Genomic DNA, 14,790 nt, shown 5'->3' with positions numbered 1-14,790 from the left:
GCGGCTCAGACCATGGTGAGAGGGGATGGGGACCCCTTCATTGCAGTCCTTAATGTGGGATCGCGAACGGCCGTGGTTCCTCAAGGGACCGTGCTTGCACACGCAACGCCGGTACCCTATGAGGAACCACTCGTGGGTCAGGTATCCACCGATCCTCCGTCGCGACCGCATTCGGACTGTGATGACGGTTGGCTGGATGCGCTTTGCGCGGGTTCAGTGGACCTGTCCGACTCGCAGCGCGCGCAGCTGCGAGTTCTTCTGAGCGAATTTGCTGACGTTTTTAGTCAACACAAATTTGATATTGGTTGTACTAAATTGCTGCGACACCATATTGACACGGGTGACAGCGCGCCAATCCGCCAAAATCCCTTTCGGTTGAGTCCCGCCGAAAAGGATCATGTCAAATCGGCTGTTGATGACATGCTAGCCGCCGATATCATTTCCCCTTCCAATAGCCCGTGGGGCGCGCCGATCGTTTTGGTGAAAAAACACGACGGCTCACTGCGGTTTTGTGTCGACTTTCGGCGTCTGAACAAAATCTCTGTGGCAGATGCGTACCCGCTTCCTCGAATGGATGAGTCGCTCGATGCCTTGGCGGGGGCGCGATTCTTTTCCACCCTCGATTTGCTATCTGGATTCTGGCAGCTTCCTCTGGATGACGAATCAAAACCTAAGACTGCTTTTCGGACACCGCAGGGTCTCTTCCAATTTAACCGCTTGCCGATGGGTTTACATTCTGCGCCGGCAACTTTTCAGCGGTTAATGGAATTGGTCTTGGCAGGGTTGCAATGGGATTCGTGTTTGATTTACTTAGACGATGTCATCGTCTTTAGCAAATCCTTCGAGGAACACCTCCAGAGGTTGCGTGCTGTTTTTCTCAAAATGCGGGCTGCCAATTTGAAATTTAAACCACAGAAGTGCCATTTACTCCGCGAATCGGTGCGATATTTGGGTCACATTGTTGGGCGCTCGGGGATATCCACTGATCCCGCCAAAACGGAATGCGTCAGCTCCTGGCCGACTCCCACCTCTGTGGGAGAGGTCAGGAGTTTCATTGGGTTCGCGTCGTATTATCGGCGATTTGTGGCTGACTTCGCTACGATTGCGAAACCTTTGCATGCCTTGACGTCCAAGGGAGTCAGGTTTCATTGGGGGCCGGAGGAGGAGGCTTCTTTTCGCGCCCTCCGGAATGCTTTGGTGGGGGCGCCGCCGTTGAATTACCCGGATTTTTCACAACCCTTCTTGCTCGATACAGATGCAAGTAACACGGGCATCGGGGGCGTGCTGTCCCAGCTCATTGGGGGCGTAGAGCATGTGGTGGCTTACGGTAGTCGGGTACTGTCTCCAGCCGAACAGCGGTACTGCGTTACCCGTCGGGAATTATTGGCGATTGTTTATTTCATTCAGCAGTACCGCCCGTATCTGTACGGTCGGCGGTTCACCGTCCGTACAGATCATGCGGCCCTACAATACGCCCTGCGGGTTCAACAACCATCGGGCCAGTTGTCTCGATGGTTGGAGATTCTCCAAGACTATGACTTTGTCACCACATATCGTAAGGGTCTCCGCCACACGAACGCTGACGCCCTGTCGCGATTGCCACCCACTTCGGAGTGCGCGTGCCTCTTGGGTTCGGGGCGTTGTAGGTCTCCGAACGTCACCACCGATTCGGTCCTCGTGGCCGCTGCCGATGCACCTTCGGTTTCGGGTCCTATCGAGCAAGAAGGGAGGGATTCGTTGCTGGGGTTGTCAGTCGCGGAATGGGGTCGCCTCCAAATGGAGGACACCTCCCTCCTCGCTCTGCGCCGTCGCGCCGGGGGGATTGGCCAGGGGGTGGAAAACGTTGACTCGTGGGGGTTGTTCCAGGGACTTTTAATGCACTGGAATGGTAAAACCCGGCGCCAGCGGCTCGTGGTGCCTGCTGCTTTAAGGGGTAAGGTGGTATGGGCTGTTCATGAGCGGCTTCTGCACTTGGGGGTTCATAAGACCTTTGCCACGCTCCAGCTAGATTTCTTCTGGCCGGGCATGGAAAAGGACGTGGGGGACCTCTTGGGGTCGTGCACGCAATGCGCGCAGAGGAAGCCACCTGCTAGGGGGTCCAACCCTCCGCTGCAGTCCATAAAAGTTTCCAGGGTTAACGAGCTCGTCGCTCTGGACATACTTGGCCCATTTCCCGCTACACCCAGGGGCAATAGGTATTTACTAACGGGGGTTGAATACTTCACGAGATGGCCTATGGCCTGGCCCCTGGCGAACCAATCGGCAGCAGCCATCGCGGAGGCCTTTGTCCAGGGCTATGTCCTCGACAAGGGTGCTCCGGAACGGCTGCTTACTGACCAGGGTAGGAATTTTTCTGGTAAACTCCTACGTGAGGTGTGCGACCTCTTGGGTACGGAGAAGGTTCGGACCTCTCCGTATCACCCACAAACTGACGGGATGGTGGAACGGCTGCATCGGACCATCACGTCCATGCTGTCCCAGCAGGTGTCGGTATCCCAGACGGATTGGGACCTCCGCATAGCCGGTGTGTTGCAGGCCTACAGAATGGCTCCCCATGCGGCCACCGGATTTTCCCCTTTCTTTTTAATGTATGGGCGCGAAGTTAACCCTCCTGTGGCGACCCAGCTGAAGCTCTCGGCGCTCCAGGCGAAGTCTAAGTTGTCCGAACACGTTAAATTTAACATCGCTCAATTGTCTGAGGCGCGGGAAGCGGCCGTGCAAAATTCTGAACTCCGCCAGAAGGCGAACGAGAGGCTTCGGTTGGGGCGGGTGCAGGTGGTCAAATGGGTACCAGGGGACAGGGCGTGGTTGCACTGTCCTCAGGTGCCGCTGGCAACCTCGTCGAAATTGGTACGGCCGTGGCGGGGGCCAGTGGAGGTCGTGCAGGTTTTGCGGCCGCAATGTGTTCGCGTCAAATGGGGGAGGCGCCGGTGGTATGTGCACCCCTCAAGGTTAAAACCATTCGTCACGCCGCCCCGGGGTTCACACACACACACGCATGGCCAAACGTGTGAGGGTGTCGCCGACTCCCCGTCGTCGCTGCACTCGCCTAACCTGACGCCAACTGTTCCGCCCCCAGGTGAAACAGGAGTGACGGGCCCACGCCCACCAACCCCTCCCGGAAGGGTCGGGGGTCACTCGGCAGCGGAGCCTGACCCTCTTGCACCCGGACCGTCAACAACCGTCACTGAGCGTGCCGGGACGGGCCCTTGTGACGGACCCGCCGCGAGAACGCGCGCCAAAACGCGCAGACTTTTGTGAGGTCGGCCGTTGGGGGGCCTGGCGGACAAAAGGGGAGGGGTGTTGTGAGGTCGGCCGTTGGGGGGCCTTGCGGACGATGGGAAAGGTGACGTCCGGAGTGTATATATATGTTGGTTTTGGGGTGTTATCCGGGGGGGGTGCGTCGGGTTATTTTTTTTCTCTCTCTCTCTCTTCCTCTCGTTGTTCTTGTTCTTGTTAAAAATTACGCGAGGCACACACGGGGTTTTTGTGAGGGATGCACCTTTATTCTGATTTTTTTTTTTTTTTGCAGCCGGGGACGGCTGCGAGCTGTACAGGGGGGGGTGATGTAGAGGTGTAATTGCGCATGTCTACGAATGTTGAGGTGTGATTATGCATGGCCACGGATGGCCAACAAACACAAGGGGCGGGGTTACGGCCGTACACAAGGGTGGCGCTCGCACCGACGTCCGCATGTGTATCCCCCACGGGCCCCCCCCCCTTGGGGGCAAGTCCTATAAAAGGTGATGAGCCGAAAGGCTCGGGAGTCGGGACTCAGCTATAACCAGAGAAGACGGAAGACCAGCTAGTGTAGGCCCCAGAGCTCCCCTGGCTCGCTGTCCTTATAAGGGCCGACCAGGGCAAGCCGGTGGCGTGGCCCCGAGAGCCCAGACGAAGCTGGTCTGGTGACTCAGGGAGCCGGGATCCCAGCTTAACCAAGCTGGGACAGATAGCCTCCCCTAGTCCCGTAGTGGAGGAATTGGTATAGGTTAGAGGGGTTAGCTGTCGAGAAATCCCTGTAGCCCAGTGACCTGTAAATAACTGTGTTGGTGTAATAAATAAGTGTGCCTCCGATCCTGTCGTCAAGCCTCCATATACTTACTACAATAGCAATGGACCATACCTCCGGAGTACGGCTTCCAGGTGTAGTACTTCCCCCGGAAGGGAACGCTGTCGAAGTCGGAACACTGCTTCTCACGGAAGTCCTGGGAGCCCTCGGGGCAATCCTGGAGCGCCGCCATCAACAGCGAGAAACGACAAGAAACGGCGTCACCGTAATCGCGATGCCACGACCACAACAACACCATCAACAACCACACCAACACTACCACTAACAACCACAACCACACCTCCCCAAAAACAACAACAACATCAACACTAACAACACCACTACCAACAACACCAACACTACCACTAACAACAACAACAACACCACCACCACCAGGTACTATGACGCGCAGAAAGAGCCGCCTCTCCAGGGGCCGGTGGGGCACGGGGAGGGTCCTGTGGGGCGTGGAGCGGGGTACGGCGGGGCGTGGAGCGGGGTACGGGGGGGCGTGGAGCGGGGTACGGCGGGGCGTGGAGCGGGGTACGGCGGGGCGTGGAGCGGGGTACGGCGTGGCGTGGAGCGGGGTACGGCGGGGCGTGGAGCGGGGTACGGCGGGGCGTGGAGAGGGTCCTGCGGGGCGTGGAGCGGGGTACGGCGGGGCGTGGAGCGGGGTACGGCGGGGTGTGGAGCGGGGCCGGCGGCGCGTGGAGCGGGGTACGGCACACACGCACCTCCACGTTGCACGAGCGGTAGCGCTTGCGCTCCCCCAGGCAGTACTTCCCTCCATGAGCCGGCCTGCATGGACATGCGGACACACACGGGATGTTTCACCACGTGGACACACACAGACACATGCGTGCACACGCATACAAAGATCCCCCGTGTAGCCTTGCACAGGCTTTTATGGCAAGTGCTGTCAGTGAGGACCTTTGAAGGCCGGATGCACACGGGCCCACACGGACACACACAGGCACGCACGGACACACACGGACACACACGCACACATGCAGGCACACATGGACACATACGGGTACACACGCACACACACGGGTACACACGGACACACACGGACACACACATACGTACACACACGGACACGCACACGAGCACACACGAGCACACACGGACACGCACATGGGCACACACGAGTACGTACACATGCACACACACGGACACACACGGACACACACGGACCTCGTGCCACCGTGGACGCGAGAGCACGGACCGTGGCATTCTCCGGAGCATCGTGTGGGAACCGCGGCTCCCCCCTCGTGCGACCCGCCGCCCGGGGGGGCAACGGCGGTGCGGCGGCGGTGCCCGCGGCAACGCCGGCGCTAAGCGCCGCTAAGCCGCGAGCCGATTAAAGAAAACAAAACTAACAGAGTCAGACGCGGCGGCGGCGCCGGGAACAGCGGCAACAGCTGGTGCCGTGGGCGCTGCTGTCTGGGCCGAGTGCAGTCAGCGGCACTGCAATTGCGAAAACACGCCCAGCCTTGTCCAGATCACCGGCTCCAAAGAGATGCACGCGTGGCCATTCCGTCATCCATGGTAGCGATGATGACGATGACGACGGTGACAGAGATGGTAGCGATCGTGATGATGATGGTAAGAATGACGACGACAATGACGATGGTGATGACAACTGTGATGAAGATGAGGATGGTGATGATGACAATGATGACGATGGTGACGCCGATGATGAGGATGGTGATGATGACAATGATGACGATGGTGACGACGATGATGAGGATGGTGACGCCGATGATGAGGATGGTGATGATGACAATGATGACGATGGTGACGACGATGATGAGGATGGTGATGATGACAATGATGACGATGGCGACGCCGATGATGAGGATGGTGATGATGACAATGATGACGATGGTGACGACGATGATGAGGATGGTGATGATGACAATGATGACGATGGCGACGACGATGATGAGGATGGTGATGATGACGATGATGACGATGGTGACGACGATGATGAGGATGGTGATGATGACAATGATGAGGATGGCGACGCCGATGATGAGGATGGTGATGATGACAATGATGACGATGGTGACGACGATGATGAGGATGGTGATGATGACAATGATGACGATGGCGACGCCGATGATGAGGATGGTGATGATGACAATGATGACGATGGCGACGCCGATGATGAGGATGGTGATGATGACAATGATGACGATGGCGACGCCGATGATGAGGATGGTGATGATGACAATGATGACGATGGACGACGATGATGAGGATGGTGATGATGACAATGATGACGATGGCGACGACGATGATGAGGATGGTGATGATGACGATGAGAAGATGGTGACGACGATGATGAGGATGGTGATGATGACAATGATGAGATGGCGACGCCGATGATGAGGATGGTGATGATGACAATGATGACGATGGCGACGCCGATGATGAGGATGGTGATGATGACAATGATGACGATGGCGACGCCGATGATGAGGATGGTGATGATGACAATGATGACGATGGCGACGCCGATGATGAGATGGTGATGATGACAATGACGATGGCGACGACGATGATGAGGATGGTGATGATGACAGATGACGATGGCGACGACGATGATGAGGATGGTGATGATGACAATGATGACGATGGTGACGCCGATGATGAGGATGGTGATGATGACAATGATGACGATGGCGACGCCGATGATGAGGATGGTGATGATGACAATGATGACGATGGCGACGCCGATGATGAGGATGGTGATGATGACAATGATGACGATGGTGACGACGATGATGAGGATGGTGATGATGACAATGATGACGATGGCGACGACGATGATGAGGATGGTGATGATGACGATGATGACGATGGTGACGACGATGATGAGGATGGTGATGATGACAATGATGAGGATGGCGACGCCGATGATGAGGATGGTGATGATGACAATGATGACGATGGCGACGCCGATGATGAGGATGGTGATGATGACAATGATGACGGACATGAGGAGGATGGGGATGAATGACAATGATGAGATGGCGGACGCCGGATGATGAGGATGGTGATGATGACAATGCATGACGATGGTGACGCCGATGAATGAGTATGGTGATGATGAACGATGATGACGATGGCGACGCCGATGATGAGGATGGTGAATGATGACGAATGATGACGATGGCGACGCCGATGATGAGGATGGTGATGATGACGATGATGACGATGGCGACGCCGATGATGAGGATGATATTTTGACGACGGCGACGCCGCCGACGACGAGGTGCGCGTGCGTACACGGGGTTGTCGCAGTGCCGGAACGAGGAGGAGACCCCTCCTCCGCAGCTGCGGCTGCAGTCCCCCCAGGGGGACCAGAGGCCCCAGGCGCCGTCCACGCGCTCCGGCGCGGTGCCCAGCGGCACGCACTCCCCCTGGTAGCACCACTGCGCCGACACACAAAGACAAAGGTCCCCCACGTGGTCCGTGGCAGCGCAGCGATGCCCGCCCGGCACGGTGCCGCACCAGGCGCAAGTTGACCGAGGCGAAGCCCGCGACCGGCGCCGATAATCGTCTCCGAATATTGGATCGCAAGCGGGTCGCACCGCCGTGTTCGTAGCGTGTTGCGCTAACTGCTGCGCCACCACTCCCTCCCACGTGTGTGTGTGTGTGTCCTAGGTGCTCGCTAACAGCACTTGCCCCTACAGCCTGTTAAGGTTACACGGGGGAGCTTTATCTTTGTGTGTCTGTACGTGTGTGTGCGTGTGTCGGGGCACTGGGGAGCACAGGTGGTGCATCTGCCAGTTACGTCGGTTGGTACATCTGGGTATGTCCCGTGACCTCCTGCACCTAGTCTGGCACTTCAGCCAACCCATAACACCTGGGTCAGTCCCGTGACCTCCTGGTGACAGCAGTGAGAGCCTTCCACATCCCACGTGGTCTCGAAGTGCACAACGCCATGGCGTCGTCACACGCGCGTGCACACACACGTGCACACATACACATGCGCGCGCACAGAAGACAAAGATCCCCCGTATAGCCTGAACAGACTGTAGGGGCAAGTGCTGTTAGTGAGCACCTATGAAGGCCAGCATGGCACATAAGGGGTTAGGGTGGCCAGCACCACGCCCGACCGCCTTTGTCTCCCCAGTGGCGATGTTTACACACCACACCATTTGAGGCTAAGTCGACCTAGGGAAGTCCCAGGACCGGTTCAGATAATCGTCACTGGTGTTGGCCGTGAGTGGGAATCGAACCAGGGTCGTCAGGTTCGGAGCGCGGAGTGATAACTGCTACACGACCGCACACACTCGCACACATACGCACACGCGCGCACACGCGCACACGCGCACACGCACGCACCCCCTTGGTGACGCTGTCCGTCTGGCACTGGGTGCCCTCGGCTGCCGGGATGCTGTTGGTGATGCAGCGGTTGCTGCGGCTGATGCACCAGAGCTCTCGGCAAACTTCCTGACGGACAGGGGAGCAAGTGTGGAGCCTCCGATTAATCATCGTGTGTTGTAGGGAGCGGGGCGAGGAAGCTGGACATCGCAGAACTACTCCCGAGATCCCCTTCAGGGTGGTCGCCCTTTCACACTCAGCCTGCGACAGAGGAATGATCGACGGCCGATGATCCAAAGAGATACAAGAAAATTTGATTTCTCACCGCTGAAATTCTTGCCCAAATTAAGTGCAAAAGTAATATTCTTATTTCGCTGCAGTCATCGGGTTACTTGGCTGGCGCGGCTCGGTTAGCACAATGGAAAAACAACCTGCAAAGCAGGGGTCAACGTTGGCGCGTGGTGGGTAACGTCGGCCCCAACGTGGGCCCAACGTTAGCGCGTCGTGGAAACCGCGGGCGGCGGGCGGCGGCGGCGGTCACGGGCGCACGCTTACCCCGTACTTGCACTGGCGCGACGACGGGCCGTACTGGAAGCGGCACTGCTCGTCGGCGTCGTGCCGCCGGCCCGGCAGCGACGTCGGGTACACGAAGTCGCGCTTGGGCGGGGAGTTGTCCAGGCAGCTCGCGCGTCCCGAGCTGCGGCGGCAGAGGTCGGAGGTCAGCTCAGCGCTCACAGCCGCCGGCTTCGTCACGTGCCAGCGAGTTCGAGCGGCACGGCTGGTTTTGTTTCACCGGCGGGCGGGAACCCGAGAGTGAGACCCGGGACGACGAGGCTCATTCGCGAGAGCGCGTGACCTGCGTCATTGGTGACGTCACCGATGACGTCACCGATGACGTCACCGATGCTGTCACCGATGACGTCACCGATGGCGTCACCGATGACGCCACCGATGGCGCAACCGATGACGTCACCGATGCTGTCACCGATGCTGTCACCGATGACGTCACCGATGACGCAGGTTATAGAAATCGGAGCAAAAGCGACTTGCGTTGCACGGGCATCGAAAATACTCCACAAACGGTGAATTCCCCGAAGCGTGAGGCAGCTCGGGACGACTACTTGGAGACTGATGGCAGCACAGTTACAGACGAGGTGACATCGCTGCCTGCATTCAGCGGAGGGAGAGAAGTGGGGAGGAGGAGGATCGTCCGCCCATGCTCGTGATTATTCCATCTTCGTTCATTTGAGCTATGGACCCAGTAAACATGGAACACTGACCCAACGTTGCCCCAACGTCGAGCCAGCAGTTCCAACGACATGCCAAAGTTGGTTCATAAGTGGTCCTATACTGCCCAACACTGACCCAACGTTGGGCCCAGCGGAGGCCCGGCTGCTATTGCTGCGGGTGGTGCGGTAAGTCGTCGGTAGTCGGTCGGACGCGGGGGGGGGGCCAGGGGTGGAGGTAGGGGGGGGGCAGGGGTGGAGGTGGGGGGGGGGCAGGAGTGGAAGTGGGGGGGGGGGCAGGGGTGGAGGTGGGGGGGGGCAGGGGTGGAGGTGGGGGGGGCAGGGGTGGAGGGGGGGGGAGGGGGGGGGCGGAGGGGGTGGAAGTGTGGGGGGGGGGCAGGAGTGGAAGTGGGGGGGGGCAGGAGTGGAAGTGGGGGGGGGCAGGAGTGGAAGTGGGGGGGGGGCCGGATGGGTGGCGGGGGTGGGGGCAGGGTGGAGCTGGGGGGGTGTTTGCCCGGCGGGCCGCTCACTCGAGGAAGGAGGTGATGTAGTCGCGGCTGCACGACGACCAGGAGAAGGGGCTCGTCGCCGACGTCAGCTGCGCCGCCATGATCTTGGCAGCCTCGCGGCCGCCGCGCGTGCCGCACGCGTTCCCCGTGCCGTCGTGGTTCATCCCGAAACTACGGAACAAGTGCGGCAATGAGAGCCCCCCCCTCGCTCCCCCCCCTCGCTCCCCCCCCTCGCTCCCCCCCCCGCTCCCCCCCCGCCCCCCTCGCTCCCCCCCCTCGCTCCCCCCCCTCGCTCCCCCCCCTCGCTCCCCCCCCTCGCTCCCCCCCCTCGCTCCCCCCCCTCGCTCCCCCCCCTCGCTCCCCCCCTCGCTCCCCCCCCTCGCTCCCCCCCCTCGCTCCCCCCCCTCGCTCCCCCCCCTCGCTCCCCCCCCTCGCTCCCCCCCCTCGCTCCCCCCCCTCGCTCCCCCCCCTCGCTCCCCCCCCGCGCTCCCCCCCCTCGCTCCCCCCCCCTCGCTCCCCCCCCTCGCTCCCCCCCCTCGCTCCCCCCCCCTCGCTCCCCCCCCCTCGCTCCCCCCCTCGCTCCCCCCCCTCGCTCCCCCCCCCCTCGCTCCCCCCCCTCGCTCCCCCCCCTCGCTCCCCCCCCTCGCTCCCCCCCCTCGCTCCCCCCCCTCGCTCCCCCCCCTCGCTCCCCCCCTCGCTCCCCCCCTCGCTCCCCCCCTCGCTCCCCCCCCCTCGCTCCCCCCCCTCGCTCCCCCCCCCTCGCTCCCCCCCTCGCTCCCCCCCCTCGCTCCCCCCCCCTCGCTCCCCCCCCCTCGCTCCCCCCCTCGCTCCCCCCCCTTCGCTCCCCCCCCGCTCGCTCCCCCCCTCGCTCCCCTCGTTCCCCCCTCGCTCCCCCCTTGCTCCCCTCGCTCCCCTCGTTCCCCCCACAGCACCTGGGCCTGCCCGTGACCTCCTGCAGCAGAGAGCCCTCCGACGCCGCACGCCGCACGGTCTCAAAGTGCGGCGAGCGCCGCGGCGGCGACGTCCCCGGCGGGGTTCGCCGCTGGCGTTGTTTTTGCGCCGCGTGTCGCGTGTCGCCGCGTGGGTGCCCTCACTTGTGGCCCATCTCGTGGGCGATGGTGAACGCCGACGCGAGGCCCAGGTCCTCGTTGATGCTGCAGCTGCGCTCCGGCTCGCACATCCCGCTCACCGGCGCCAGGCCTGGCCACCCCCCGCGCGTGGCGGCGCACAAAGACAAAGATTCCACGGGTAGCCTTAGCGGACCGTCGGGGTGGGGGGGGGGGGGGAGAGCCGCTGGCGGAACGATCGATCGCGACGTATTCAGCAGGGAAGGCCGCGGGATTCCGATGTTGACTGTGCGCGAGTTGAGCCACGGGAGGAGGACACGTGCACGCTCCGCGCACGCAGGCGCCCGAGTTGGCAATCGAGCCCAGGTGCCTCTCGCACGGGTGTCAGCACCGCCCCGACGCCCACGGCCAACGTGGTTTTTGTTTTTCCGTTACTTGAGTTCACACGTCCACGCGCCAACGAGATACAACAACAAGCCGGCGTCGCCCCCCTGCCAACATTCCTGCACGCAGAGAGAATGTCTGACGTGCTCCAGGTCTCTCTCTGGGGTCTCTCTCTGGGGTCTCTCTGTGGCATCTATCTCTGGAGTCTCTCTATGGGGTCTCTCCAGGTTTCTCCCTGGCTCTCTCTGGCTCTCCAGGTTTCTCCCTGGCTCTCCCTGGCTCTCCCTGGCTCTCCCCGGCTCTCCCCGGCTCTCCCTGGTGAGTGGCCACATTGCCGCTGTTCCCGAGGCTGGGCCAAGTTTGCCGCGGGCGTCAACACGCGTCACACGACCCAAAAAGACGAAGCTCCCCCGTGTAGCCTTTAACAGACTGCTGGGGCAAGTGCTGTTAGCGAGCACCTATTAAGGTCGGCACGGCACCAGCACCACGTCCCTCCGCTTTTGTCTCCTCAATCCTGATGTTCACACGCAGCACCGGGCACTGATTTTAAGGCGGAGCCGACCTAGGGGAGAGACCCAGGACCGATTGAGATGTTCGCTGCTGCCGATGTTGGCCGCGTGTGCGAGTCGAACTCGGGCCGTCGGGTTTGGAGGGCGGCTCGCTAACCGCTGCGCCACCACTCCCCCCCCCCCCGCCATGACACACGCGCACGCACGCCATTAACACCGCAAGAGGCTAACTCCCCACCGAAGAGTCTTTCACCTCCTGCTCCATGACGAGACAGCCGACGCGCTCCCCGCTCTCTCCAACCTCCTGCCAAAACCACCGTGCCCCCCCCCTACGCTCCTCCCGCACCGCGTCACGTGAAGCACCCCGGCGCTCATCTGCTGAGCCGCTGGTGGAAATTCCACATTCCTACGTTGACTTTTTCCGCAGAGCGGTGCCAATTTTCTTTGCCCCGAGTCGACACCGTCCCCTCGACCAGGACGTGAATCTCGCGACCGCCGCTCTCCGCTCGCTCCCTGGGTCCACCCTGGCGGCCACGGGGGGCCGCGGGGTTCCATTGCACGGCGGGTCCCTCCCTCGTCTCCTCCCCGCCTCGTGCTGTTGCGCTCCGAACCCGAATCCCAACAGCTGTTCCCTCGCGTGTGCGCGTGTTTGTCCATGTGAGCGTGCGGGCGCCTGTGTGTGTGTGCGTCACTGCTAGCGTAGCTCGGCACAAGACAATCCATTCCCAGTGACACTTTCAATCAGCTGTTACCCACACACACGCCCCACCACCACTACACAGGTCACGTGGGGGGGGGGGGGAGTGTACGGAACAAATATACAACCAGTTCCTGGCCCACAAAATATCGACATTTTAGAATTTTTTGTTTTTGCTCGGTGGAGGAACGTCGTCTTCCCTCTCGTGCCGGACCGCGCACGCATCCCGTAGCTGTTGTCAAGGGTGCCCCGTAGCTGTTGTCAAGGGTGCCGTGCGGTGTGTTCTGTGAGCGCTCCCCCCCTCCCCCCCAACACGTGCAAGCCGCGTACTCGCCCAGGACAACCCATTCCGATTCCTCGCGTGTCCACGCGGCCGTCGATGCGATTTCAATACGCCGCCTCGCTGCCTCGCTTCATCCTCTCAAGTTTGCCTTCGTCGCCGTTCACCACGAGACGCGTCCGTCGTTCCAGGCCGCCGGCCCCGTGGAACGGGCGACGGGACGGCCGGCCGAGCGAGGCAGACGGCGCGGGACGGGGACGGCCGCCGGAGGAACGCGAGCCGCTCGTGGCGCGCAACGCGTCCCGAGACCGGCGCGCGAGCGCGTTCAACGGCTACGCGTGTTCGAGGCGGCGCGCGGACTCACCCAGTGTGCCGCACGGCTTGTTCTTGTAGGTGCAGATGTCGTACCTGGGGGAGGGCGGCGGGGGGGATGATGGTGGGGGGGAGGGAGGGGGATGACGGTGGGGGGGGGGGGGCATCGGAGAAAGACGAGTCAGGCCGCACCGCCAAGCCGCGGCACTGTGGCACCGCGCAGCACGACGACGACGACGAGGGGAAGAACCGAGAAACATCTCGGCCCTCCCAAGTGAAACGGCGACAATGGCACCAAACGGCCGCACGTTCAGATTGTGAGTCGGCGGTCGAGGCAAGGCTGAGAGCATCGCGTGGACGATGGCAGCTACGATGACATCACTATGGCGGTCGGAGTGATGCTTACGATGACGACCGTGACCATGACGACTGTGACCATGACGACCGTGACCATGACGACCGTGACCATGATGACCGTGACCATGACGACCGTAACCATGACGACCATGACGATGCGATGAACCATGACCATGACGACCGTGACCATGACGACCGTGACTATCGTGACCATGACGACCGTGACGATGCGATGAACCGTGACCATGACGACCGTGACCGTGACGACCGTGACCCTGACGACCGTGACGATGCGATGAACTGTGACGACCGTGACGACCGTGACCATGACGACCGTGACGATGCGATGAACTGTGACGACCGCGACGACGAGCAGTGACGAGGAGCCGTGCTTGGCCGACTCACCGCGTCATGAGCACGGCGTTGTCGTGGTGCGCGAGGCCGTTGTCCGGCAGCGAGTCGCCCTGTGCGGCGCGCGTGTTCATCCCCTTCTGCCAGCGGCAGAAGCTGTCCAGGGATTTGTCAGCGTGGTGACTCAACTCCAGGTTCGGCTGCGGGGCCACGGACACAGAAACCACAAAGCCGTCACAACGCCATCACGGCACCATCACGGCACCATCACAATTGGGTCACAACGCCCGTCCCACCACAGTCTTGCTACCGCCACACCGCAGCTACCGCGGCGCCATTACAACTGTGGTCAGCACCTTCACCCGAGCAAGGCCGCAGCAGCGTTATTATTGTTGTTGTTGTTATTATTAGTACTGACGGGACAGCGGTGATCGCTGCTGCTGTGTGGAGTAAAATCCCGGTGTCAAATTTTGCTGAATTTTGACTGCGACGAAAGCGCTACAACAGCCTGCGGTCTCGCGAACGATGCCACGGGATCTTTAACGTCCACCGCGATTTAAGCGGACGGCGCGGTTGGCACGCGCCACCGCAGCAGCGCTGCGCCGGCGCGGCCGCCGGAGTCCAACCGCGAAGCTCTCCGCAACGGGCGGCGATGGCGCCACCACCGTGGAGCGAGGCGCGCACGGACAGAGAGACGCGAGCCGGGGAGACGCGC

General features: G+C 61.3%; 1 protein-coding gene across 1 annotated transcript in view; it reads right to left on the bottom strand.

Moving 5' to 3' along the window:
- Positions 1 to 14,790, bottom strand: part of LOC133358989 (A disintegrin and metalloproteinase with thrombospondin motifs 6-like) — a 56,895-nt gene that overhangs the window by 12,681 nt on the left and 29,424 nt on the right. The window contains exons 8-16 of the mRNA XM_061577367.1: positions 14,130 to 14,275; positions 13,420 to 13,463; positions 11,213 to 11,318; positions 10,140 to 10,289; positions 8,939 to 9,080; positions 8,405 to 8,512; positions 7,343 to 7,488; positions 4,780 to 4,843; positions 4,124 to 4,226 (exon numbers count right to left, since the gene is read on the bottom strand). Of these exons, the coding sequence (XP_061433351.1) occupies positions 4,124 to 4,226; positions 4,780 to 4,843; positions 7,343 to 7,488; positions 8,405 to 8,512; positions 8,939 to 9,080; positions 10,140 to 10,289; positions 11,213 to 11,318; positions 13,420 to 13,463; positions 14,130 to 14,275 (1,009 nt within the window). The remainder of the gene's footprint in view (positions 1 to 4,123; positions 4,227 to 4,779; positions 4,844 to 7,342; positions 7,489 to 8,404; positions 8,513 to 8,938; positions 9,081 to 10,139; positions 10,290 to 11,212; positions 11,319 to 13,419; positions 13,464 to 14,129; positions 14,276 to 14,790) is intronic.

The sequence above is a fragment of the Lethenteron reissneri genome, chromosome 64, assembly GCF_015708825.2.
Source record: "Lethenteron reissneri isolate LAM-NWPU_2019-01 chromosome 64, ASM1570882v1, whole genome shotgun sequence".
In the NCBI taxonomy this organism is placed as follows: domain Eukaryota; kingdom Metazoa; phylum Chordata; class Hyperoartia; order Petromyzontiformes; family Petromyzontidae; genus Lethenteron; species Lethenteron reissneri.
Note: the sequence above shows the minus strand (reverse complement) of the source record. Positions and strands in the feature narration are given on the sequence as shown.